This window comes from Gorilla gorilla, chromosome 8 (assembly GCF_029281585.2).
Source record: "Gorilla gorilla gorilla isolate KB3781 chromosome 8, NHGRI_mGorGor1-v2.1_pri, whole genome shotgun sequence".
NCBI lineage: Eukaryota > Metazoa > Chordata > Mammalia > Primates > Hominidae > Gorilla > Gorilla gorilla.
The window spans coordinates 146,214,171-146,241,569 of record NC_073232.2 but is presented as its reverse complement, the minus strand read 5'-3'; the positions used below and the strand labels follow the sequence as shown (position 1 = coordinate 146,241,569).

The 27,399-nt window shown below is 55.6% G+C and overlaps 1 protein-coding gene across 1 annotated transcript; it reads right to left on the bottom strand.

Annotated features, from left to right (window-relative positions):
• Positions 1-1,096: 1,096 nt before the first annotated feature.
• Positions 1,097-27,399, bottom strand: LOC129525174 (double C2-like domain-containing protein beta). Its single transcript, XM_055354004.2, has 8 exons — positions 27,085-27,399; positions 21,759-21,833; positions 19,662-19,771; positions 18,996-19,122; positions 13,266-13,423; positions 3,827-3,908; positions 2,884-2,980; positions 1,097-2,288 (listed from the first exon to the last, which is right to left on the bottom strand). The coding sequence occupies exons 1-8, from the start codon at positions 27,202-27,204 to the stop codon at positions 2,152-2,154; spliced, it is 906 nt and encodes a 301-aa protein (XP_055209979.1). The 5' UTR covers positions 27,205-27,399; the 3' UTR covers positions 1,097-2,151.

Here is a 27,399-nt window from a genome sequence, read left to right as displayed (position 1 = left end):
GAGTCTCCGACAGACCAAGAGGGAAGGGACTGGGGGTACCGACCCCCAGAGAGAGAAAGTGGCAGTCAGAGGACCTGGGTTTGAGTCCTGGTTCACCCCTTCCTGGCTGTGTGGCCTTGGCAAACTACTCAGACTCTGGGAACCTGTTTCACCTGCAAGATGGGGATGAGAATCAAACCCACCTTGCAGGGCTGTGAACATGCGTTCAGACCAGTGCATGCAAAAACCTTCACATAGAAACCCTTCCTAAAGGTGGGGAGACAAGTCTCCACGAGCAGCAGGTGGCCAGGGACTGTGTGGGGGCTGGGGTCCTGTTTTCCCTGGAACCTGGGAAAGGCCTGATGGGCACTTGGTAGGATTCAAATCACAACCCTGGACCTCAGGTGGTGGTGTGCTTTGTGTCTGCAGTTGGAAGGTCCCACCGTCGTGCCTGTGAGTCCCTCTATCGGTGTTGAAGGGGTGGGCAGCAGGCGGGGGAGCCCCAGGCTGGCAGCTAGCAGGACCTCTCTGGTGTGAGGTCAGCACGCCAATTCCCCTGAAGTGTGGTGTCCAGCACTCTGGGCTGGGGGCTGTGGATCCTGGTCCCAGCTGTGTGGGGGCTGGAAGGCCCTGGGCAGGTCACCTGACCTCTCTGGGCCTCTGTTTCCATCACACACTGATGGGCTGAGCACACTGGGACTCTGGCTGTGCAACTCCTTGGCTCTGTATTTGTTCACCCAGCGTTCCTGAGGGGCCCTTGGTAGGCAGAGAAAGTTTGTGGGCTTCAGGCTTGGGCCCCAAGATTCAGATACTCTCAAGCCTCCTGGGGAGTCTTACTCAGGGGAGCAGACAGGCCCACCAGCCAGGGTGATTCTTGCTCAGCTCCTGGAGGGTGGACAAGGCCCTGGACTGCCACTGATTACTCCCAAAAGGGACATCTGCGGCGGTAGTGGGACCAAGATGCCACGAGCAAGCACCCGGAGGCCCCCAGTGTGAGCCAGGGAGTGGAGGGGAGGGGAGGGGAGAGTCAGGACGTGTAGGAATGCTTGCTTTTTTCCCAAGCACAAGGGACCCTTTTCTCCACCGCAGCTGACCTGATGCTTGTGCTGGGAAGGAGGAGGGGCGGGCTCCGCCCTTGAGGTCCCTCAGGAGTAGAAAGAGATCAGAGTGGGAGACTTGGGTCTGAGGTCTGAACTTCAGCCCACACCAGTTTCTCCGTGGTGTTTCCATCACGTCCCCCACCTCCTGCCTCGAGCCTCACACCTTCCTAACAAACCCTCCCCTGGAGAGGAGACCCTGGGTCCACAGCACCCCGGCCCCATTGGCTTTCTCTCTCCAGGCCATTTTAGACCACTCCCACTGCCTGGACTGCTTTTAGAAGCCCCCACTCACCCTCCATAGGCCTTACGGAAGCACCGCCTCCTCCAGGAAGCCTTCCCTGACCTCCCGGCAGAGTCAACAGAGCCCACAGTACTTGCAGACTGGCCAAGCTGGTCTTGGTATTTCTCACCCCAGTTGGAATGGTTTGTTCCCAGCTTCCTGACTAGATGGGAACTCCCTGAGGGCAGGCCCTGTGTCTCATTCACCCCCAGGGCTTGTGGAATAATTGAGTGAAGCATGTGCCAATTTACCCGTCATCAGGAGCCTCCGGGAACTCTGGCAGACTTTCGGCCGGCAGGCCCGCTTCTTCCATCTGCCCAGCAGCGAAGGAGATGAGGGATGCAGTCAGGCTTTCTTGGGCTGGAGCAGCCAGTCTTCAAGGTCCCATCCTCCACCTGTCTGTCTGCTCACCACCTCCCTCCTCTGTTCCCACTGTCTGCCAAGGCACCCCCACACTCCTGTCCTCTCAACCAGGGCTGGCCTCTAGAAGGGTCTTTGCTCCCAGATGGGCGTGTCCCCTTCCCCTGGGCAGGTGCTGAGGTCTCTTTCCACCACCGGCCTCTTGGGCACCAGAGGGCTGAGAGCCCCCCACCCCAGCTCCTTGCCCTCCCCGTCCCAGAGTGGCTGAGCCCTCCACATCCTCCGAGCGGGGACTGCAGTGGCTCTGTGTCCAAGCAGGGGTTCTGGATCTCCCCCAGTGTGGGGGCCACAGGCCTTGGTGGCTGCTGGGGAAGCCTGGGGCCGGCCGTGCTGGGCGCAGGTGGCGGCAGGGGTAGCAGTGGCGGGTGGGCATCAGTCGCTGAGCACGGCCCCTGGGAGCTCGCTGGTGAGCGTGTGCCAGGGCTCGATGCGCTTGTCCTTGTTCTTCAGGCAGTCAAACCAGTGCTTCAGGCGCTCCCCCTTGGCTTGGATGCCCAGAACCACACCACCTGCAGGAGGACAGGAGGGGCAGCTGGGGCACAGGGACCCCCAACTCCCAGGCGTGGGGCCCATGCCCCCTCCCAGGTTCTGTGCTCGAAGGCCAGCCTCTCCCACTGCCCGCTGGGTTCTGAGCATGAACAGGACCTGACCTCCATGCCACACTCTGGCCCCGTCAGGGCCCAGCCATCCTGTCTCTCTTCCACCAGGGCAGGGATAGGGGCAGGGTGCAGAGGCAGCATCAGGGGTCAAGGAATGGGGGCCTGAAGAGGGGAGAAAGGGCCAGGCAGCCCCACTATGTGCAGCCACCAGGCCCACTGGGAATTTGGGGCCTCTAGGGCTCAGAGTCCAGCCCGAGGCACTGCCCATCATTGTCTCTTGTCTGTGCTCCACCACAGAGTGCTGTGTGACCCTCCCAGAACTCCTTCCATCTCTGGGTCTGTCTCTTCCTGGGGCACAAGGGTCAGGCTGGAGAAGGTCTGAGGCCCCTGACCTAGGGGCAGGTGGTCCGTGGTTCCAGCTTTCCCCATGGACCAGGAAAGAGGGGCTGTGGCCTGATCCAGGACAGGCACACAGTGAGATGGTGTTCCCACTATGCCCCCTTACCAATGAAATCATTGGATTTTCCAATGTCATAATCCCAAACGGTGACCTCCAGGGACTTCTTGGCCAGGTCCCCGTGCTTGATCTCGTAACAGAACTCCTGCTGGCAAGAAGGGAGTGTTAGGGCTGATGCCACGAGGCCTGGGCCTCGGCCGGGGGCCAGGAGGGGTATGAGGTGTAGGGAAAGAGGAGGGACGGGGGTGATCAGTGCTCAGAGTGGATGAGGGGTGGATGCTCACATGTCTCGCCCACTTCCCCCTGAGCTCCACTGGGGTCTTCAGGGCCCCTGTCCCCTCGCCCGCTTGCTCCTTGTCCCTGAGCCTGCTCTCCCCACACCCCGGGAGCCTCCTGACTGCAGAGGCACTGCACGCCCCACAGTCCTTGTCATCCTGGGCCTCTCTGGGGCCTGGCTTTGCTGACCCCTCCCTTCTCTGTGGGACCCTCCCTTCCATCCAGGGTTCCCCTCACTCTCTGGAAGCATCTTCTCGACCTCCCCTGCCTGCCTCTGGATCACTGGTGTGGCGTGGGCTCTACCCAAGGCCCCTCTGCTCTTCTTTCCTTCTTGTTCCTTGGGGGGAATCCGCATTTCCAGCCATACTTGCCGCCTTGGGCGGAAGACTTCCTGGGGCCCCAGGGTGTCTCGAGTCCCCTTGCCCCACACAGAGTTTCTCCCCATCTTTCTCACCCCCTCTTTGCCCTGTTGCCTCCATGAGGAACCCAGGACTCCCCTCAACACTTCCCTCCCCCCAGCCCTACATCCAACAAGTCCTGCCAAGAGCTTTCCAGGGGTCCCCCAGCTCCCCTGTGTCTGTGGCTTGGTGCGGCCCCTCCCCACCGTCTCTGACCACCCTCCCCATCCCGCCATGACCTTTTGAAAACCCAGCCACACCCCCACTGCTGTGGGGCAGAGGAATGGCCTTCATGAAGCTTCACCAGCCCCTCACACCTCATTAAACGCCGGGTTCAGGGTTTTTTTCTTCACCGCTGTCTTATGTTTGGATTTCTTGTTCACATCTGGCCTCAGGTACCTGGAATTACATCCAATGGACAGGCAGAGGATGGGGACATGCTATGGGGTATAGATCAAGCCAGCAGGTATTCAAAGAGCTTCCTGTCCCTGGAGAGAGATTCCTGGGCCCTTCTTTTGTCCTAATCATTGGATTTTCCCAACGCTATTTTGTGGCAAAGGCGAGACGTTGTTTTCGAGAAGCAAGTGGTCCCTTCATCCATCGCACTTCTGTTCACACACACATTCCTGAAGTTAACCCTGGGGGGCGCCCTCCATCCCCCTAGGAAAGGGGTTTTTCCTCATTTCTGGAAGTCTAATTTTCATAAAGCTCACGTTTCCCACCAGAACAGAGTTTTTAGCAGAGTTGGTCTCTTGTTCAAACTTCTTTTTTTTTTTTTCAGATGGCTGACTGCAACCTCCGCCTCCCGGGTTCAAGTGATTCTCCTGCCTCAGCCTCCAGAGTAGCTGGGACTACAGGCATGTGCCACCATGCGCAGGTAATTTTTGTATTTTCAGTAGAGACAGGGTTTCACCATGTTGGCCAGGCTGGTCTCTAGCTCCTGACCTCAGGTGATCCACCTGCCCTGGCCTCCCAAAGTGCTGGGATCACAGGCGTGAGCCACCACCCCCGGCCTCAAGCTTCTTTTATAAAATAGCAGATTTACTGAGATATAATTCACATACCATAAAATCAATCCTTCTGAAGTGTAAAATGCAGTAGCCTTTAGTAGGCTCCCAGAGTTGTACAACCATCACCACTACCTCCATTGGAGCTTTGAGGAAGGACAAGACCTTTTGTGCAGTCACAGGGAGGCCACCTAGATGTTCTTCCCTCCACAGCCACTAAGGCCTTAGACTCTGATGCAGAACAGCTGTCTTCCTCTGAGGCTCAGAGAGGGGGAGTGACTTGCCCAAGGTCACACAGCCCGCAAGCACAAGTGTGGTGCTTGAAAGCCAGGCTCAGACTCCTTTCTCTATGACAGGGAGGTCATATGCAGGCTGGAGAAGGGGACAAGAGGTCCCCAACTTCTTTGCAAAGCTTCTCACCCTGTTCCTGCATAGATAATTGCATGACAATTGCCTTGTCCCTGCTGAATGTGCTCTGGGGTCTCTGGGGTCTCACCCATGACCAACTCCCTGGGCCTGGCACCAGGGAGCTTAACAAACATCTGTCCAGCGAATACCTGCATCCCTAGAAGTGAAGCCACCGCCCAAAGACACGCCCATGTCCAGCTTAACCTGCATCCCTAGAAGTGAAGGCACCGCCCAAAGACACGCCCATGTCCAGCTTATTCTGCCCAGTTCCTCTCCAGAAAGGCTGCGTGGTTGACACACAGTGCCTGCGACAAAGCTGAATGCTATCATTTAAAAACTCGTTGCTGGTTTGACAGGCAGAAAATGATATCTCATAGTTGCTTTACTTTGCATATTTTAAAATTGTGACTTTCATGGCATAAACAATACTGGTTTATTACAGAAGCACTAGAAAATGCATGTGGACAAAAGTTGGGATTAGGAGAGAGAAATGAAGACATATGTCCACACAAAAACCTGTTCATTGCAGCTTTCTACCATCACCAAAAATTGCAAACAACCACACGCCGTTCAACTGGGGAACTCATCAACAACAAACTTGTGGTGTACCCACACAATGGAAGACCACTTAGCAACAAAAAGGACCAAACTCTTGGTACATGCAACTGACAGATGAATCTCAAACGCATTCCTCCGTGTGAAAGAAGCCGGACTCACAGGGCAACACACTATCTGACTGTTTCATGGGAAAGTCTGGAAACCGCAACACTATTGAGACAGAAAACAGGTGAGTGGTTGCCTGGGGCCAGGGAACTTTCTGGGGTCATATTCTCTATGTTGATTCTGGTGGTGGAAACAAGACTATACTAGCCTGGGTGATACAGCGAGACCCCATCTCTACCAAAAAATTAAAAATTAGCTGGGCATGGTGGTGCATGCCTGTAGTCCCAGCTATTCACAGTGCTGAGGTGGGAAGATGCTTGAGCCCAGGAGTTCAAGGCTGCAATGAGCTATGATTGCGCCACTGCACTTTGGCCTGGACAACAGAGCAAGACCCTGTCTCTAAAAAAAGAAAAGAAAAGAAAAACTCACTGGATATGAATGATACAGGTTGAGGATCCATTATCTGAAATGCTTGGACCAGATGTTTTGAATTTTGGATTTTTTCATATTTCATAATCTTTGCAGTATATTTACCAGTTCAGCATCCCTAACTCAAAAATTCAAAAATCTGAAATCCCAAACGCGCCAATGAGCATTCCCTTTGAGCGTCATGTCGGTGCTTGGAATGTTTGGGGTTTTGGATTTACAGCTTTGGGACGCTCAACCTGTACCTCAATAAACCTGATTTTAAAAAAGTTTGGGGGGATTCCCCTAAGCCCGCCACCCGGAAACAGCGGATTTCCTTAGTTACTTACTATGCTCCTTGGCCATTTCTCTACGTATTGGTATTGTGTCTGCTGTGAACTGTCCTTGGCCTGTTTGGTGACGGGTGAGGAGCAGGGACAGAAGGGTCCTGCGTGCCCTGCCTTCACAAGCCCCTGGAAGGAAAGTTGTTTTGGGATCTCTGCACCCTCAGCCTGGACAACTTGTGCCCATCTGGTGACCCCTCACTCAGCCACCAGACTTCCACGACAGGCTCCAGCCTCGGCACCTTCAGCCATGGACAGTTCCGCCAGCGTTGCCCTCTGTTCTGCTATTTTCTCTACCAGAAGTGCCCTTCCCTCCTCATCTGACCACTCTGGGGAGATCCCTCAGCACCCTCCCTGAGCACACCCTACTCTGGCACAAGCCCACCCTGCAAAGCCCCTGAGGCCCACCCTGTGGCGTCTCTCCCTCCCTTGCTGTCAGGACAGTGGTCCTGGCCACCGGGGCTCACAGAGCCGCCCTGTGCCGTGTACCTCTGAGCCCTCTGCACAGTGCCTTCTGCTTGCCTGTGGCTTTGAGAAGAAACCCCTTCTGGTTATACATAAGACAGCCAGAGAAGGGAGTTGCCCAGGGTGGCACAGCACGTTGCTGCCAGTTACTGCCATTTTCACTGGCATGAAATGGAGATAACAACAGGAGCGACCGCACAGGCTGCTGAGCACGTCACACGCAGCCATCGCGCAGCTCAGGGATATTACGTGTAACTCGACATGTCAGCGATTGTCACAGGCACTGCTACTCCTGGGGTTTTCCATCAAACCCTCAAGAGCTGGGCCTGGGGTCAACTTCCAGCCTGGGGAAACTGGGGCAAGTATCACCAGAGATGAGCTTTATAAAAATAATGGTGCTAGCTGGGCATGGTGGCTTGCACCTGTAATCCCAGCACTTTGGGAGGCCGAGCTAGGAGGATCGTTTGAGTCCAGCAGTTTGAGACCAGCCTGGCCTATACGGCAAAACCCAGTCTCTACAAAAAATACAAAAAACAACTAGCCAGGCATGGTGGTGCACACCTGTAGTCCCAGCTACTCAGGAGGCTGAGGGGGAAGGACTGCTTGAGCCCAGGAGTTTGAGGCTGCTGTGAGCTGTGATCGCATCACTGCATTCCAGCCCGGTGACAGAGTGAGTCACTGTCTCAAAAAAGAAAGGAAGAAATAAAGAAAACAAATAAAAATAATAGTGCAGACAAAAGGCCTTGACCCATCTAGCTTTGGCCCTCAGCATCAACCACTAGATACGTCCCTCCCTTTCTTCTGGGGCACAGGTCACACTCTCTTCCAGGTCTAGGATGCAGCTGAGGGGTGCCCCTCTTACCATCTAATCTGTGCCCTTGTTTCCTCTGCTTTAGTGAGGAAGAGGCCCCTGGTCCATGAAGGTGCCTTTCAGAGATGGGGACCCCTGAGGAGCCCTGAGCAACAGCCCTCGTGTCTCACCCAGGGTGTCTGAAACAGACGTGGAGGTCTCAGGTGAGGCGTGGCTCAGATATAGGGAGTGGCCCACAGCTCGGCCTGTCTTTGAAAGGCCACGTGACCTGGCCCACGGCTGGCAGGTGGGACCCAGCCGCAGGGGTCCAGCAGCACCCACAACAGCCACCTGTGGCAGGGAGGAGCTTGTGGTACAGTGGACAGGCCCTGCCCAGATGGCCCCCCACCTGCCTGTGGAAGTTGACCAGACCATCTGTCACAGCAGGTAAGACTCTGCTTTCTGGGCAACCCAGCAGGTGACCCTGGAATTCCTGTCCATCTGGCAGGTGGGCATTGAAACTGGTTTAAAAATGTCACACCATAGGCCGGGCACAGTGGCTCACGCCTGTAATCCCAGCCCTTTGGGGGGCCAGGGTGGGTGGATCACTTGAGGTCAGGAGTTCAAGACCAGCCTGGCCAACATGGTGAAACCCCGTCTACTAAAAATACAAAAATTAACCTGGCGTGGTGGCGCATGCCTGTAATCCCAGCTACTTGGGAAGCTGAGGGATGAGAACTGCTTGAACCTGGGAGGCAGAGGTTGCAGTGAGCTGAGATCACGCCACTGCACTCCAGCCTGGGCAACAGAGTAAGACTCTGTCTCAAAAAAAAAAATCACACCATTTTGGCTTCAGATTGCATATCCTCCTGCAAGGATATATATGCATGAGATTCAAGTCAATGACAAGTCAGAAGAAAAAACACATATATACGCAAACCAGTATCCTACTGTGTGTGTCGTTTGTTGTGTTTTTGACAGCTGTCCATGTTACAATAATTCCTCTAGTTCAAATTTATTCATTTTTAACTTCATAGTACCACATTCTACACACTGCCCATGTCCCCTCAAGCTTCCCCTGGCTCCTGCAACCACAAATCTAGTCTCTGCCTCTGTGGGTTGACCTATTCTGGACACTTCATAGAAATAGAGTCCTGCAACACGTGGCCGTCTGTGTCTGGCTTCTCTCGCTTAGCATCTTGTTTTCAAGGTCCTCCCACCGTGTAGCATGCACCTGCTACACTCCTTCTTAAGGCTGATATTCCACACACCCGCTACACTCCTCCTTAGGGCTGATATTCCACACACCTGCTACACTCCTTCTTAGGGCTCATATTCCACACATCTGCTACACTCTTTCTTAAGGCTAATATTCCACACACCCGCTACACTCCTTCTTAGGGCTGATATTCCACGCACCCACTACACTCCTTCTTAGGGCTGATAGTCCACACACCTGCTACACTCCTTCTTAGGGCTCATATTCCACACACCCGCTACACTCTTTCTTAAGGCTAATATTCCACACACCCGCTACACTCCTTCTTAGGGCTCATATTCCACACACCCGCTACACTCTTTCTTAAGGCTAATATTCCACACACCCGCTACACTCCTTCTTAGGGCTCATATTCCACACATCTGCTACACTCTTTCTTAAGGCTAATATTCCACACACCCGCTACACTCCTTCTTAGGGCTGATATTCCACGCACCCGCTACACTCCTTCTTAGGGCTGATAGTCCACACACCTGCTACACTCCTTCTTAGGGCTCATATTCCACACACCCGCTACACTCTTTCTTAAGGCTAATATTCCACACACCCGCTACACTCCTTCTTAGGGCTGATATTCCACACACCTGCTACACTCCTTCTTAGGGCTCATATTCCACACATCTGCTACACTCTTTCTTAAGGCTAATATTCCACACACCCGCTACACTCCTTAGGGCTGATATTCCACGCACCCGCTACACTCCTTCTTAGGGCTGATAGTCCACACACCCGCTACACTCCTTCTTAGGGCTCATATTCCACACACCCGCTACACTCTTTCTTAAGGCTAATATTCCACACACCCGCTACACTCCTTCTTAGGGCTCATATTCCACACACCCGCTACACTCTTTCTTAAGGTTAATATTCCACACACCCGCTACACTCCTTCTTAGGGCTCATATTCCACACATCTGCTACACTCTTTCTTAAGGCTAATATTCCACACACCCGCTACACTCCTTCTTAGGGCTGATATTCCACGCACCCGCTACACTCCTTCTTAGGGCTGATAGTCCACACACCTGCTACACTCCTTCTTAGGGCTCATATTCCACACACCCGCTACACTCTTTCTTAAGGCTAATATTCCACACACCCGCTACACTCCTTCTTAGGGCTGATATTCCACACACCTGCTACACTCCTTCTTAGGGCTCATATTCCACACATCTGCCACACTCTTTCTTAAGGCTAATATTCCACACACCCGCTACACTCCTTCTTAGGGCTGATATTCCACGCACCCGCTACACTCCTTCTTAGGGCTGATAGTCCACACACCCGCTACACTCCTTCTTAGGGCTCATATTCCACACACCCGCTACACTCTTTCTTAAGGCTAATATTCCACACACCCGCTACACTCCTTCTTAGGGCTCATATTCCACACACCCGCTACACTCTTTCTTAAGGCTAATATTCCACACACCCGCTACACTCCTTCTTAGGGCTCATATTCCACACACCCGCTACACTCTTTCTTAAGGCTAATATTCCACACACCCGCTACACTCCTTCTTAGGGCTCATATTCCACACATCTGCTACACTCTTTCTTAAGGCTAATATTCCACACACCCGCTACACTCCTTCTTAGGGCTGATATTCCACGCACCCGCTACACTCCTTCTTAGGGCTGATAGTCCACACACCTGCTACACTCCTTCTTAGGGCTCATATTCCACACACCCGCTACACTCTTTCTTAAGGCTAATATTCCACACACCCGCTACACTCCTTCTTAGGGCTCATATTCCACGCACCCGCTACACTCCTTCTTAGGGCTGATAGTCCACACACCTGCTACACTCCTTCTTAGGACTCATATTCCACACACCCGCTACACTCTTTCTTAAGGCTAATATTCCACACACCCGCTACACTCCTTCTTAGGGCTGATATTCCACACACCTGCTACACTCCTTCTTAGGGCTCATATTCCACACATCTGCTACACTCTTTCTTAAGGCTAATATTCCACACACCCGCTACACTCCTTCTTAGGGCTGATATTCCACGCACCCGCTACACTCCTTCTTAGGGCTGATAGTCCACACACCCGCTACACTCCTTCTTAGGGCTCATATTCCACACACCCGCTACACTCTTTCTTAAGGCTAATATTCCACACACCCGCTACACTCCTTCTTAGGGCTGATATTCCACGCACCCGCTACACTCCTTCTTAGGGCTGATAGTCCACACACCCGCTACACTCCTTCTTAGGGCTGATATTCCACACACCCGCTACACTCCTTCTTAGGGCTGATATTCCACACACCCGCTACACTCCTTCTTAGGGCTGATAGTCCACGCACCCGCTACACTCCTTCTTAGGGCTGATATTCCACGCACCCGCTACACTCCTTCTTAGGGCTGATATTCCACGCACCTGCTACACTCCTTCTTAGGGCTGATAGTCCACACACCTGCTACACTCCTTCTTAGGGCTGATATTCCACACACCTGCTACACTCCTTCTTAGGGCTGATATTCCACACACCTGCTACACTCCTTCTTAGGGCTGATATTCCACTGCAGGGACAGACTTCATTTGTGTATCCATTCATCAGTGGACGGACGCTTGGGGTGTTTCCACTTTGGGCTGTTGTGGATAGTGCTGCTATGAACATTCCTGCACAAGTTTTAGGATGGACATGTTTTTCTTATCTCTTGGGTATATAACTAGGAGTGGAATTGCCAGATCAAATGGTGATTCTGTGTTTAACTTTCTGAGGAACTATCAGCTGCTTCCCAAAGTGGCCATCCCATTACTGTCATATTATTTTTATTTGTTTATTATTATTTTGAGACAGTGTCTCGCTCTGTCACCCTGGCTGGAGTGCAGTGGTGTGATCTCGGGTCACTGCAATCTCCGCCTCCCTGCAATCTCCGCCTCCCAGGTTGAAGTGATTTTCCTGCCTCAGCCTCCCAAGTAGCTGGGATTACAGGCGCCTACCACCACACCCAGCTAATTTTTTTGTTTTTAGTAGAGATGGGTTTCCCCATATTGGCCAAGCTGGTCTCAAACTCCTGACCTCAGGTGATCCGTGCCCCTCGGCCTCCCAAAGTACTGGGATTACAGGCACGAGCCACTGCACTCGGCCTAATTTATTACTATTTTTAACTGTAGAGACAAGGTCTCAGTATGTTGCCAAGGCTGGTCTCAAATTCCTGGGTTCAAGCAATCCTCTCAAGTAGTTAGGACTACAGGGACATGCCACTACACCAGGCTAATTTTTAATTTTTTTGTAGAGATGGAGGTCTCACTATGTTGCCCAGGATGGTCTCAAACTCCTAGCCTCAAGCAATCCTCCTGCCTTGGCCTCCCAAAGTGTTGGGAATGTAAGTGTAACTCACTGCACCTGCCACATACAATTTTTAAAGTGACAGAAATATGATCATGGCCATGGGAATGGTGCCCCTAGAGCTGTGCCACGAGGAGTACTGGCCTCTTCATGGTGCCAAGATGTCCCTGAGGCCTTAGTCACCTGGGTCCTTGGTGTCCCCTAGGTCAGGGCCATCCCTCTGTCATTCCCCCTCCCTGAAGCACCTGCCCCTCCTTTCTGCTGAACTAAATTCCTCCCCAAGTCTCACTTTTCCAGAGTCTCCCTGTGAGTTCACACTCATACCTACCTAGTTTCTGAAGAGCCCCGAGCACTGACGGTAGTCACTGTGGCACCTGTAGCACCCTCTCCAAAGGGTCGCCAGCTCCTGCCTGGCTCTCAGAGCTACACAGCCTCTCCTGACCAGGCTCACAGCTCCACAGCTCTGTGGCCCAGGCCACCTGGCATGGCCCCCTGAGTTAGTGTCTCTCCCCGGGCCCACCATCAGCCCTGTTGGTAGAGCTGGGTGGACTCTTATCCGCATCTGTGGCCCCAGTATAGGGCTGGGCAAATGTGGGCAGTTGCAAAGGCCTGGCAGAGTTCCTCTGCATCCTCCCTCAGCCTCCTGGCTACCCCTGGCACTGGCCCCACCTTCTGTCCCCTCCTCCGACTCATGGCCCCTCCTGGGCCCCTCAGTCACAGAGAGGCCTGGACATAGCATCAGGTGATAGCTAATATCTGCATGACCCTGGGAAGCCACTCAGCTTCTCTGTCCCTCAGTTTCCCCATCTGTGAAATGGGCTGGCCATGCTTAACCCCTGGAGTTGCCAAGGTAGCCCATCAGGGAACACGGCACCCCTGTACCTCAGGCACTCCCTGGGTGCCTGCCACCTGGGACCACAGAGCCGGCACACGGACCCCCGTCCTTGGAGGTGAAGACGTGGCAGGCGCCCCTGTACCTCAGGTACTCCCTGGGTGCCTGCCACCTGAGACCACGGAGCTGGCACACGGACCCCCGTCCTTGGAGGTGAAGATGTGTCAGGTGGTCACATGCACGGCACACTCACGTTTTCACGTAGGGGTCCGAGTAGCCATTGGCGTCCATGGCGGCCAGGTGGGTGCACTGCACGACGCCTACCAGCAGGCCCTGCTTCTGTGAGCTGTACTTGAGGGAGATGAGGATGCGGCCCCGCTCCTCCAGGGACTTGTCTTCGGTCTTGTCCACCTGTTGGACGGGACGGTCACTCAGTCCTCACCTGCTCCCACCCCTCTCTTGGCCGTCCTTGGCCTCCTCTTCCTGAGCCCGCCCATCCAGCTGCTGCAGCCAGGCCTGGTCACGGTCCCTGGTGAGTGGCCTCACTGTGAACTCACAGCCCTTCTGTCATCTCTTCCCTCCCAAGGGCTCTTTCAGGGCTGGATCTCACCCACACCCTCCCTGTTCTTGGCTGCATGTGGCCTACGGTGGCCTTCACAGCCCAGCAAGGGCCAGCCCAGGGGTTGGCAACTGCAGCCCGGGGGCCAGATCAGGCCCGACGCCTGGCTCTGTGTGGGATGTGAGCTAAGCATGGCTCTTACCCTTATTTTAAACAATTTCTTTTTCAAAAAAATAGAGACAGGGGTCTCACTATTTTGCCCAGGCTGATCTCAAACTCCTGGGCTCAAGGGATCTTCCCACCTTGGCCTCCCAAAGTGCTGGGATTACAGACATGAGCCACCACGCCCAGCTGGTTCTTACTTTTTGGAATAGCAGAAAGAAAAATGAAATGAAAAATATTTTGTGACACATGAAAATGACATGAAATTCACACTTCAGCTTCCATTAACACCATGTTGTTGGAACGCAGCCTTGCCAGCTCCGTGATGCTTCTCTATGGCTGCTTTTGCCCTAAGGACAGAGCTGCATGGTGGCCACAGATTGCGAGGCACACAGAGCCTAACATTAGTGCTAAGCGGCCCTTCACGGGTCTGCAGCCCCCGGCCTGGCGCGCTCGGCTTCCACGGACGGTCTTCCACCAGGTCCTCCTCACAGCCCGCCCTGACTTTCCCTTGGCTTTGAAGCCGGGTCCCACCTCCACACCTTTGTGCACCCTTAATCCACAGCTCCAGCACCCTCCTCTGACCTCCTCAGTGTTCACCGTTGATAAGTTCCTGGTCCTTCTGGGCCTGGGGGGCTTTTCTGACCCTCAGGGTGGGTTGGCCGTCCCCTCTGCGTGCCCACTGCCTCGGGTTTATCCTGTCATGGCCCGGTGTGGCCCCCTGCTTCCTCAGGGGTCTGCCCCAGCCCCTAAGTTCCTTGAAGTTGGAACTCTACCTGTAAATTTTGATTTTGACAGAGTCTGACTCTTGTCACCCAGGCTGGAGTGCAGTGGCACGATCGTGGCTCACTACAACCTCTGCCTCCCGGGTTTAAGCGATTCTCCTGCCTCAGCCTTCTGAGTAGCTGGGACTACACAGTCTAATTTTTGTATTTTTTGGTAGAGACAGGGTTTTGCCATGTCTGCCAGGCTGGTCTCGAATTCCTGACCTCAAGTGATCCACCCACCTCAGCCTCCTAAAGTGCTGGGATTACAGGTATGAGCCACCGCATCCAGATAATACCTGCATCATCTTTAATACCTCAGGGCTGGGCAAGGGCCTGGCACTAAGGGCCCACTGGAGGCTTGTACTAGTGAAGGCAGGAATGGAGGGACAGATGGTCCCCTGTGCATTCAACCTCATACAAGCAACTCCAGCCTGGGGGTTCAAAGAAAGGCAGAAAGGTCTGCCCATGACAATGGAGCCTGGTGGATGGAAAAGGGTCACCATGGCCCCAGTTCCCTGAAGGTGCTTCCTGGAGCCTCTCAGGGTGCTGGATGTGGCTCCCTCAGGAGAACCCCGAAGACAGAGTTCTGGTACATTCCTCACCCTGGAGAAGCTGGGAGCCAGGTAGGGAGCCCATCCAGTGCCTTCCCTGCCTCAGCAGCTGCCAGTGCCTGCCTCTCAAGGCAGATCTCAGCTCCAGGCCTCCCCATCCCCAGCCAGCCTGATGCTTCTCCATTCCTTGCCCTCCCGAGACTACCCGGCTTCTTCCTTCTGGCTGCTGCACACCCCAAACCCTCTCTCCTAGGCCCTCAGCCCACCCAGACAAACCCAGCTTGAGCCCACTCAGACAAACCCAGCTTGAGCCCACCCACACATGCCCAGCTTGAGCCCACCCAGACATACCCAGCTTGAGCCCACCCAGACATACCCAGCTTGAGCCCACCCAGACATACCCAGCTTGAGCCCACCCAGACATACCCAGCTTGAGCCCACCCAGACATACCCAGCTTGAGCCCACCCAGACATACCCAGCTTGAGCCCATGCAGACACGCCCAGCTTGAGCCCACCCAGACACGCCCAGCTTGAGCCATGCAGACACGCCCAGCTTGAGCCCACGCGGACACACCCAGCTTGAGCCCTGTGTCCCCCTGGATCCCCTTAGGACTCTAACAGGCTCCTCTCCTAAGCAGCCCCAGCCACCTCCTTTTGCTCACAACCGTGCCCCCTAAGCAGCCCCAGCCACCTCCTTTTGCTCACAACCGTGCCCCCTAAGCAGCCCCAGCCACCTCCTTTTGCTCACAACCGTGCGCCCCAAGCAGCCCCAGCCACCTCCTTTTGCTCACAACCGTGCCCCCCAAGCAACCCCAGCCACCTCCTTTTGCTCACAACCGTGCCCCCCAAGCAGCCGCAGCCACCTCCTTTTGCTCACAACCATGCCCCCCAAGCAGCCCCAGCCACCTCCTTTTACTCACAACCGTGCCCTGCCTAACACCAAAGTGAGTCCCTCTGGCTACATCTAACCCTTTCTGGAGATGAGACTCCTGTGAGGTGAGCAGGGATGTTGAGCAGGGAAGACATACATGCCCCACCGGCCACCTTCGCCACCTCCCACGCCCAGAGCAGACATGGCTAATCGATCCTAGCATTTGCCCTGGGCTCCAATGCCACCTCAGAATCCTTTTCAACACAGTGCTCAGGCAGCCATTCCTGGTGGATCAGGCCAGGCCTGCGAGATCTCGCTATCTGCCGCTCAGGCAGAGCTTTGTGTGTGAGGGCCTCGATGCCCTGTGCTGCTTGTGTCAGTGTGTGTGGTGTGAAAATTAAACAATATAAACCAGCAGGGGCCAGGCACAGTGGCTCACGCCTGTAACCCCAGCACTTTGGGAGGCCAAGGCGGGCAGATCACCTGAGGTCAGCAGTACAGGACCAGCCTGGCCAACATGGTGAGACCCCGTCTCTACTAAAAATACAAAAATTAGCTGGGTGTGGTGGCGGGCCCCTGTAATCCCAGCTATTGGGAGGCTGAGGCAGAAGAATCACTTGAACCCGGGAGGCGGAGGTTGAAGTAAGCCGACATTGCGCCACTGCACTCCAGCCTGGGCGACATAGACTCCATCTCATTAAAAAAAAAAAAAACCAACCAACCAGCAGGCATATTTTTAGCTCTTTTTTCAGGGGTGGGACATTGTACTTCGGGTTGTTTCATATGAAGACCACTGGGTCTTGCTCAGTATTGCCTTAAAACAGATAATGTTCGCAGACTGTAAATTCTAAAACCTACCGCCAGAGGCCTGGCACAGGGGCTCATGCCTGTAATCCCAGCACTTTGGGAGGCCGAGGCAGGAGGATCACTGGAGGTCAGGAGTTTGAGACTTGCCTGGCCAACATGGCGAACCCCCGTCTCTACTAAAAATACCAAAATTAGCCAGGCGTGGTGGCGCACACCTGTAATCCCAGCACTTTGGGAGGCTGAGGCAGGTGGATCATTCAAGGTCAGGAGTTTGAGACACCTGGGCAATATGGTGAAACCCCATCTCTACCAAATATACAAAAATTAACCAGGCGTGGCGGCACACGCCTGTAGTCCCAGCTACTCGGGAGGCTGAGGCATGAGAATTGCTTGAACTCAGGAGGTAGAAGTTGCAGTGAGCAGAGATTTTGCCACTGAACTCCAGCCTGGATGACAGAGCAAGACTCAGTCTCAAAAAAATAATAATAATAAAAGTACCACCAGAATGTGGCTGTACTGCCAGGGGTGCATCCCCAGCTGCACTCCTGCGGTCACTGTGAGTCCCCGAATGGCACCAATGAGCCGGTAGCGCATCCAGCAACGCCCTGATCATGGCCATGCACAGGGACGCACATGCTTTCACGAACGCACGCCACACATGTGGACACACACACTGTCGCACACAGACACGTACTGACATATGCTCTTACACACAATTCACACATGAGCACACACACACACACGCTGACACCCCACGTACATACCCACGTGGTTGTTTGTTTATGCCAGTGATGAAAACTCAGGAACACTAAGGCAGGGCTGGTGTTGCTTTTTTTTTTTTTTTTTGAGACAGAGTCTTGCTCTTGCTCTTGTCACCCAGGCTGGAGTGCAACGGTGCAATCTCGGCTCACTGCAACCTCCACCTCTCAGGTTCAAGCAATTCTCCTGTCTCAGCCTCCTGAGTAGCTGGGATTACAGGCATGCACCCCCACACCCGGCTAATTTTTTTATTTTTAGCAGAGACGGGGTTTCGCCATGTTGGCCAGGCTCTCTCGAACTCTTGACCTCATGACCCACCTGCCTTGGCCTCCTAAGATGTTGCCTTTCTTAAGTGACATAGACCATGTGGAAAAACCGGGTTACCTGTGGTTAGTGACTAATAATAAAACAGGAAAAGTTATATCCATCACACAAATGTCTGAGGGGGAGAGAATGTGACAAGGAATAAATTTGGATCAAATTCTGCAAAAGTAACTGGGATTCTAGGAAGAAGCCGTGGCCTCAGGCTGACTCGCCCCCGGGGCTTGACTTGGGCTAAGCTCGAGGTGAGTCCACGTCCCCGGGCCCCACTGGGGCTGGGTACACTGGGGACAGCCACCGGGCTCTGTCCTCCCAAACTTGCCCCTTGCCCAGTCCTCTTAGGGGGACAACGTGCCATCGAGGGGACCGTGCCTCCGCCTGTGTCCTGAACACTGGGAGGCTGAGGCCCCAGGATTTCTCTTGACCCCAGTGGCACGGGGGACTCCTGGCTTCACCAGCCCTATGAACCAGGTGAAGGTGAGGCCATAGACAAGGGAGGATGGGGGAGGGAAGAGGGACATAGAGACCAAGACTCAGAGGGTGTAGCTGCTGGAGCAGGCCGGGGGCAAATCTGTTCTGACATAACGTTGAGACAAATGCCATTTCTAGGAAAGGATACTCTGCTGTCTCCTCTGCGTATCTCACAGGCACTCAGGTCTAACATGTTCCAAGCGTGCTCCTTGCACGTCCTGTCCACCCATGGTCCCTGCTGAGTCCTCTGAGCGCAGCAAACAGCCCCTCAGGCTTCAGTGGCTCAGGCCCCAAACCTCGGATCTGCCCTTCCCTCACCCAAGGACGTCCTATCTGCTGCCTGCACATCCGGTTCAGAATCAAGCCCTCCTACCGCTGCCAAGGTCAGGCCAGGGTTGTGCCCATCTCTCCCCATCTCCCCAGGCCTCCTGCCCTCTCCTCCCTCTTCTTCAAGCCATCCTGAGCCCAGGCCAGCGAGCCTGGTAAAATGTCATCCCCCGTGATCCCTCAGCTTAGCACCCTCCCGTGGCCACTCAGAGTGAAAGCCAGGGTCCTTCCTCACCTCCACCCCCTTGACTCTCCATGCTCACCTCCCTGGTCTCCCCTCCCCTCTCACTCTGCCCCTCATGAGTCCCATCACAGGCAGGAAGTTCTGCCTTCCCAGCACCTGCCACCGAGCCAGGTACACAGCAGGTGCTCAATCAATCCTCTCACCGGCAGCGGCTTCTCCAGGCAGATGCTGAAGGTCTTGGTGTGGTTGGGTTTCAGCTTCTTCAGGGGCACACGTGTCTCCCCGATGAACTCATTGTGCCGGAATTTGTCCTCGTCACACACAGAGATCCTAGCGGGGGCGGTGGTGAGGGGCACAGCCAGTGCCTCAGATGCACTGGGCATGGTGGAGATGTGCGCAGGTAGGGCCAGCCCTGGCTTCTCCTGCCCCAAGCCCTGCCCTGGTCTGGGGTGGGAGACGCACAAGATGCCTGGGCCCTGACAGGGGCAGAGTGTGGCACGATATCAGGCACTGTCCTCATGGACAAGTGTCCTCAGGTTGGAAGAGGGGACAGGAGAAGGCAGAACCAGTGCCAGGAGTAGCCAGGAGGCTGGGAGAGCCGGTTCTCTGGAGGGAACCACCTCCAGCACCCTGAGAGGCCCCAGGAAGCACCTTCAGGGGACTGGGGCCAGGGTGACCCTTTTCCACCCACCAGGCTCCATTGGCATGGGCAGACCTTTCTGCCTTTCTTCAAGCCCCCAGGCTGGAGTTGCTGGCATGAGGTTGAACCCACAGGGGACCATCTGACCCTCCAGTCCTGCCTTCATTAGGAAAAGCCGGGTGAGAGTGGGGGTTGGGGAGGGAGCAGGTGGCCTGGGGCCCTCACCCACCGCAGGGTCTTGCGGATCATGTCTTCATCTGTGATCCCGTAGTAAGTGAGGGTCTCGTTCCATGTGGGGTTCAGAGTGTTACGGAGAGTTTTTGTTCTGAGCTTATTTGCCTGGAGAAGAGAAAAATGATCTTATTAGCATCAAAGTGTGTGTCAAACAGAAAAATGGCCCCCAGAGATGGCCACATGCTCATCTTGGAGCCTGTGAATGTGTTATCAACATGGCCAAGTGGACTGAGGCTGCAGGTGGACTTAGGGTTGGTAATGAGCTGACATTAGAATAGGGAGATTATCCTAGATTGTTGGCTGGCCCAACGTGGTCACAGGGTTCTTAAAAGCAGAAGAATGGACAGAGAAGACAGTCAGGGACGTCACCAAGGAAGGGGGCCAGAGAAATGCAATGGGGCCCCCTGTGAAGGTGGAGGAAGGGGCCACAATCCCAGGAGGGCCGATGGCCTCTAGAAGCTGGAAAGAGCTAGGAAACTGTGGGCTCCCCGGGCTCCAGAAGGAATGCAGCCTTGCCGACACCTTGATTTTAGCCCAGAGAGAGACCACTGTTGGACTTCTAACCTGCAGAGCAGTCCGAGAGTAAACGCGCTGCTTTAAGCCACGAAGTTTGTGGTCATTTGTTGGCAGCAGCCATAGGAGGCTCATCCAAGGAGGACCCCACCTCCAGCCCGATGCCACGGGGTAGGTTCTGCAGGAGGCCTGTGTGGAACTGGAGTCTCCTTCCCAGGGCATTCCCTGCCTTTGTGGACCGTCCCCTCTGCCTGGAACCCATCCCGTCCTTGGGTCTGCCTCGGGGGTGGCCTCTCCGAGCTGGAATATTGCTGCCACTCCCTCCTCCTGTGCCAGCGGCTCTGAGCTCCTTGTCTGAATCGGTCTGATGCCTGCCACACCCGGCCCAGGCTGGGAGGTCAGACAGCCTGGGCTTCCAATTCCAGCTCTGTGGCAGCATCAGGTTCCCCACTGTGGAAAGAGCACAGGAATCCCTCTCTCCCATTGCTTTCAGGAGCTGTTTGTAAGGAGACTGCTCTTTATAAAACACTAGGGAAAGTCCTGGGGCAGCCATGCACTGCCGGCTCCAGTCCCACAAATGAAGGGTCACTGAGCACACTTCCCTGGTCATACTCGCCCTTGGCCCTCACATCCCTGAGCCCTTCTTGCAGCATAAGGGCATCAAGACCCAGTGTGGGGAGCCCATTTCTTCCCCAGGAGTAGGTGGTGGGGCACTGCCATTTCTCCTACAGCCCTGCCTTCCCTAGAGAAGGGGGAAAGGCCCCTTCTGGGGTGGTCCTCCTGGGCTGCTGTGGGCCCCAGGCCTACCCATTTAGCCCCCACGTAAACTCAGACTCTGCCCCATGAGATTAAAAATAAAACAGCACTGAAGTGTAGGATGCACAGAAGGAAGTCTAATGAAGTTCTGACTTTCCATGGCCCAAGGTCACCTTGATGCTTTTATTTAACAGCCATTTTTCTCTCTCCTGTCTGAGATGCACCTGTTGTGCTGGTGCCCTGAGCACATGTGTGGTCGGACGCTTGGGTCATCCGGCGTAGGAATGAGGGGCAGATTCTGCCCACTTCATCCCCCTTACGGAGAGTCAGGGCATCCTGTGGTCAAACACATGGGGCAGATTCTGCCCACTTCATCCCCCTTACGGAGAGTCAGGGAACAGCCCATCAACACGTTAGATGCTCTGAGAAGTCCTGTGGTACAGAAACCTGTTTAACAATGTTTCCCCATGTTATTTAACCACGGAGTCCTTTGTTTGCACCTAATAGTAACTTCCAGCTGAGAATGCTTCTTATAAAATGCTGGCCTGGAAATTCTCCTGGGGTTTCCCCAGATCAGCAGGTAGGTAACGCTGACTCGTGAGGTCCCCAGGAGGCAACAGGGTGTGGGGCAGACTGGGTGCTCTGTGTGCAGTTGAATGGCTGAGGTCCCATCAGCTTGCTTGGACTCTGAGGGGAGTGGCAGCTGTGGGCCTCCCTGGGTGCCCGCAGCCCAGTCCAGGCCCCAAAGCAAAAGGACCAGAGTGCATTGCCTGAGGTGGTGGGTGGGTGCAGCTGGTGGGCAGGCCTGGGTGGAACCCCTCACCTTACTGGCTCCTGGCAGCAGGTGCAGCTTGACGTAGGGGTCTGCCAGCCCATTGTGGTCCATTGGCTTCAGGCCCTGGGCAGAGAACAGCAAACGGTGTGAACTGGAAATCGGGGAGATGGAACTGACAGGGCCTGCAGATGCCCTTGTCCCCTGGGTCTCCTGGCTGGGTCCATTCATGGCCCGTTTCACAGAAGCCCCCGGGCCCCACACCTCCAGATGGAGGGAGTGAGGATGGCTCAATGCTGATGCAATCTCCCCTCCCCAAAACATCCTGGCCCAGGGCAGCTGTCATGGGGCCTCTGTCAGGACAGACTTTCTCTTCTCCTCATCCTGGAAGCCAGGTGGCTCCCCCTTCTCTGAGCCTCCCTCTCCACCCCGCTTTGCTCAGGCCCTGCCATCATCCTGACTCCCGTCCCCCATCTACCAAGCATGGCCTCCTGAGTGGCCACGCCCCTCACTGACCCTAAATCCACGTAACCCCGGGACACAGTCCGAGACTAGGCCCCATTTCTGGCCATATTTGCCACAACTCCCAGTCAGTCCACAGAGATCACACAAGCAGACTGGCCACAGAGGGTCCCTCCACAAGATGGCACCCCTCTCTCACTTTGGTTCTTTTAGAAAACCCAGCCACGCGTGCACAGCCAGAGGCACACAGAAGCATGGACAGAGAGGGGCTTTGCTGACCTCAGCAGGCTCTTGTCTCTGAAAATTGCATTTGTTTCCTTCTGGGATGGTGCACAGGGATGCAGGGAGGCAGCTGTGGCATCTGTGGGGGTGCAGCCGGCAACCCCAGGATAGTATTCAAAGGGCTTCTACCCAGCCAGGCCGGGGAGGCAGCTCGGTGGCTCACACCAGGCCCATCTCCAAGGGAAGGCTGGGGCTCCCTCCCAGGCCCACCCCACCTCGGTTTGACGGAGCTCTGGGGGATGCGGCAGGGGCTTCCAACCACCTACTTCCCTGCCACTGGCAAAGGGCAGAGGTTTGGGGGCCTGGCTGGCTTGGGCTCCAGGCTCAGCTCCTGTTCACTAGCTGGGAAGTGGATGAGTTACTTTGCATGCTAAGCCTCAGCTTTATCATCTGTTAAAGGGGTTGGCCGGGCACGGTGGCTCACGCCTGTAATCCCAGCGCTTGAGCCCAGGAGTTCAAGACCAGCCTGGGCAACACAGTAAGACCCTGTCTCTTCAAAAAACTAAAAAATTAGCTGGGTGGGGTGGCATGTGCCTGTGGTTCCAGCAACTAGAGAAGCTGAGGTGGGAGGATCGCTTGAACCTGGGACACGGAGGCTGCAGTGAACCGTGATCGCACCACTGCACTCCAGCCTGGGTGACAGAGTGAGACCCTGTCTCAAGTTAAAAAAAAAAAAAAGGGCAGGGGTGTAATACTCCCACCTTCCTAGGGCTGGAGTGAGAGGGAGGGAGACCGTGTGGACACAGGGCCTGGCAGGCAGGGTTTGCTCCCTTCCCTGCACGCCAGGCCCCCGTGAGACGCCGGAGAAGTGGTTGAGTTCTGCTGGGTGCATCTGAGCTGTGCCCTGCACTGTGGGGCTGCCTCTGGGACAGGGCCTGGCTCAGTGGCCCAACACGTGCTCAAGGTGACAAGGCTGCTCTTCCAAACCCAACTCCCTCACCCTGCCTTGCACCTCTCCCACCAAGTGCCTGAAGCGCAGAGTTCTGGGAATCTGGTGGCCTGGCCTGACCAGGCGGTGCCTGACTGCTGTGTCTTATTCTTACAGTCCTTATACATTTGTTTGTTGTAGCTTAAAATGTTTCCATTTGGGCCACGTTTCCCGACACGTTTCACTTACAAACCTCTGGGCCACCACATGTTCTGGCGTATGTCTTTCCAGTGGCTCTCGTGGTCCCACCTCCGTGCCCCGAGACACCCGTGGGAGCTAGGCTGGGTCGAGGGGCGCTGTCATGCTGGGACGGGAGTGATGCCTGCTCTGTCCTTCAGACCCCAGGACTGTGACGAGGCCCCTGCTGCTGCTCTCTACTCCTCCACCCGGCAGTTCCCTGAGCACCCTGGGCAGCCACACATTTCGCCAAAAGCAAAAGGACCAGCAGGCACTGCCTGAGGCCCTGTCACTGTGCTGCCACCAACTTCTGTGCCCAAACAGGCAGCTTCCCTGGCCCTGACCCGGGGTTCCGCCAGTGCCTCCACCTTCTGTGGGGCTGGCCTCCCATGAAGCCTGACCTCTGTCCATGGAAGGGGAAGGTGGGGAGGCTGTTTCCAGGGCAGGGAGCTGCTAGTGGGGCCCTTGGGCACATGCTCCCCAGCTTGGGAGTTGGCAAGAGACATAAACTGATCCCATGGTTTAGGGGTGGGCCTCACGGGAGGTGACGTGGTTTGGCGGTGTCCCCACCCAAATCTCATCAGGAGTTGTACTCCCATAATTCCTACAGGTTGTGGGAAGGACCCAGTGGGAGATAACCGAGTCACAAGGGGAGGTTTCTCCCAGACTGCTCTTGACATAGTGAATACGTCTCACGAGATCTCATGGTCTGACACTGTCCTTGAGGTAGTGAATACATCTCACGAGATCTGATGGCCTGATAAGGGGAAACCCGTTTTCCTTGGCTCTCATTCTCTCTCTTGCCACCAAACATGTGAGAAGTGCCTTTCACTTTCAGACATAACTGTGAGGTCTTCTCAGCCGTGTGTAACGGCAAGTGCAATAAACCTCTTTCCTTTATAAATTACACAGTCTCAGGTATGTCTTTATCGGCAGCATGAAAATGGACTAATATGGGGGGATGGGCGGAAGCGGCCCCGGGGGAGGCCCTGGCTGGTACTGGCACTGAGGGAACAGATGGGGGGTCTGGCTTTGAGAGGAGAGCCTCTCCCCAAAAACCTAGCCCTGCCCCGCCCTGGGCCTCTCAGAGGCTGTTGCTGGTGAAGTGTTCAGAAGAGGAGCTTTCTAGTCTGAAGTATCATTCAGCCTGAAAAGGAAGTTTTGACACGTGCTGCAATGGGGATGAAGCCTGAAGACATTCTGTGGAGTGAAAGAAGGCAGACTCAAAAGGACAGATCCCGGGGACTGCAGACTCAAAAGGACAGATACCGGGAGACTGCACTTACATGAGGTCCCTAGAATAGTCAAATCCATAGAGAAGGAAGCCAAATGGCAGCCTCCCCAGGGGCCAGGGGAGGAGGAAGGGGGAGCTGTTGTTTAATGGGCCCAGTTTAGTTTTGCAAGCTGAAGAGGGCTCTGGAGATGGGTTTCACAGCAGTGTGAAGGTGGAAGGTACTTAGCACAACTGAACTGTACGCTAAAAATGGTTGAGCGCTGAGGGAAGAAGTAAAAAAAAGTGGTTGAGGTGGGAAATGTATATCTGTGTATTTTACCACAATAAAAATAAAAAGTCTCCCAGAACTGGTAGTGCCAGGGGCCACGTGTTAACTCATTTAATGCTCATAACAGGCATGTAGGGCAGGGACAACCAACCCTATTTACAGATGGGCAAACTGAGACTGACCCTTCTAAGTGGGGACAAGCAAGGGTGCACCCCAGGGTGTCCAGCCCCCACCCTGGCCCTCCAGAGGCCAGCCCTGCTTCAGCTCACCCACCCTGGGCCCCTCCCCACACCCCAGCCCAGAGCCCCAGCTCTTCCCCAGCCTGCACCACCCTTTCCCTACAGAACTGGATTTACACAGAGAAGGAACTGGGCCTCCCACCCCCACTTCTGATACCTGAGGGATACAGCCCAAAGTGGACACACACTTACATGTGTGCACGCACGGTACCACACATGTACACACAGAGACACACATACAGCCATGTATGTGCATACACACAAACGCACCTGGAGCTGGGAAGGGAAGGCCCTGGTGTCTGGCATGGAGAGAGGAAGGGGTGGGCTTTGGCCAGAGTGGCCTGGCAGCCGGCACCTCTCCAGTCCCCAGGCCTGGACCACCTCTACAAAGTTGGACAGAGGGAAAGGAGGAAGGGTCTAGCTTGGTCTCTACCTTGGCACAGCTGGGGTTTGACAAATGCTCAGTTCTGCTCCTAGGGGTGGGCTGGAGCCCCCGCCAGGCAGGGCTGGACATGCCCTGAGTCATAGCATGGGTGGTTCTAGAGGAGAGGGCAGGGGTGGGATGGAGCGTGCAGGCCTCTCAGTGCCCTACCAGGGCCCTGAGGCTGGCGTGGATGGCACTCACACCTACCCATGGCAGTCCACATGTGGCCCAGGCTGGGCTGGGGGACAGCCTGAGGTGGCACGCAGTAGCCTGTCCTGCTGGGTGGCCATGGTGCCAAGGACACCCCTCGCTGCCAGGCTGGGAGGAGGGGCAGGGGGCCTGCAGGTTGGGAGGCTGGGTGGGGCTGGGCCCAGGCAGCTCTGTGGGAAGCCGCTGGATCTGAGCTGGGCTGGCTCAGGCCCTTCCATGGCACTACTAGGGAGACTCTACTGGCCATGCAGGCCCTTACCTTGCGAGAGAACATCAATTTTGGCACCTTCCTCCCACAGGGAGCGATGGGGTGAGGGGAAGGGAACAGGACAGTTGAGAACATGGAGCTGACACATGCTTGAGCGGCAGAGCCAGAGGGGAGCACCAGGGGCCAAGCCAGGCTGCAGAGGGCAGCACCAGGGGCCGGGCCAGGCTGCAGAGGGCAGCACCAGGGGCCAGGCCAGGCTGCAGAGGGAAGCACCAGCGGCCGGCCCAGGCTGCAGAGGGCAGCACCAGGGGCCAGGCCAGGCTGCAGAGGGCAGCACCAGGGGCCGGGCCAGGCTGCAGAGGGGAGCACCAGCGGCCGGGCCAGGCTGCAGAGGGCAGCACCAGGGACTGGGCCAGGGTGCAGAGGGGTCCACAGGCACCCACAACCCCAGCCCACATAGTGAGGCTCAGAGGGCCTCTGGGCTCAGGCCCTGGACACCCTGCCTGGAGTGGCATCGGCCTCCTACAGTGGCTCGGCTTCCAGGGTGCAAAGTGGGGTCCCCACTCCTTAGGGCGTCTGGGAGGCCTGGAGGCACCAGCACCCAACCCGCCCTCCCTTGGCCTGCAGGACAGACATCACCCTGCCCCTCTCTTTGCCTATCAGCAGCCCCTCCCCAGGCTCGAGGGTCCTCGGTCCAGGCCTTCATCTTCCCATTCTCATCTGTTTCTTTGCTCCCCGCAATGCCTGACTGTCCAAGGCCTTTCTTGGGGATGGGTATTCAAGAAGGTTTAAAGAAGAATTCCTTCCTGGCCCCACACCCCACACAGCGCAGACATCCAAAAGCCTGGACAGGAACCTGGGGAGTGGTGTGGTCTGGCCTCCCTGACCTAGGCCCTCTCGAGGACCTCGGGCCAGGGAATTTGGGGGCAGGCTGGCGGGGCCTACCTTGGCCTTGGTGATGGTGCAGTGGAGGGCGTTGTTCTCCTGGTCATACAGCAGGCTGAAGTCCAGCGTGCCCAGGGCAGCTGCGGACAGAGGAGGGCACAGGTCCCACCCTGGCCCCATCTTGGAGAGGCTTCGCCTGCCCCTGTGAGACCAGATGAGCCTGGCCTGGGCAGGTGCCACCGTTCCATGGCGGCTGCCACCAACCAAGCACCTGCTCTATGCCAGCCCCTCACCCATCCTCCCAGTCCCACCCAACCCTGGGAAGTCACAATAATCTCCCCACTTTCCAGAGGAGGAGCTGAGACCCAGAGAAGT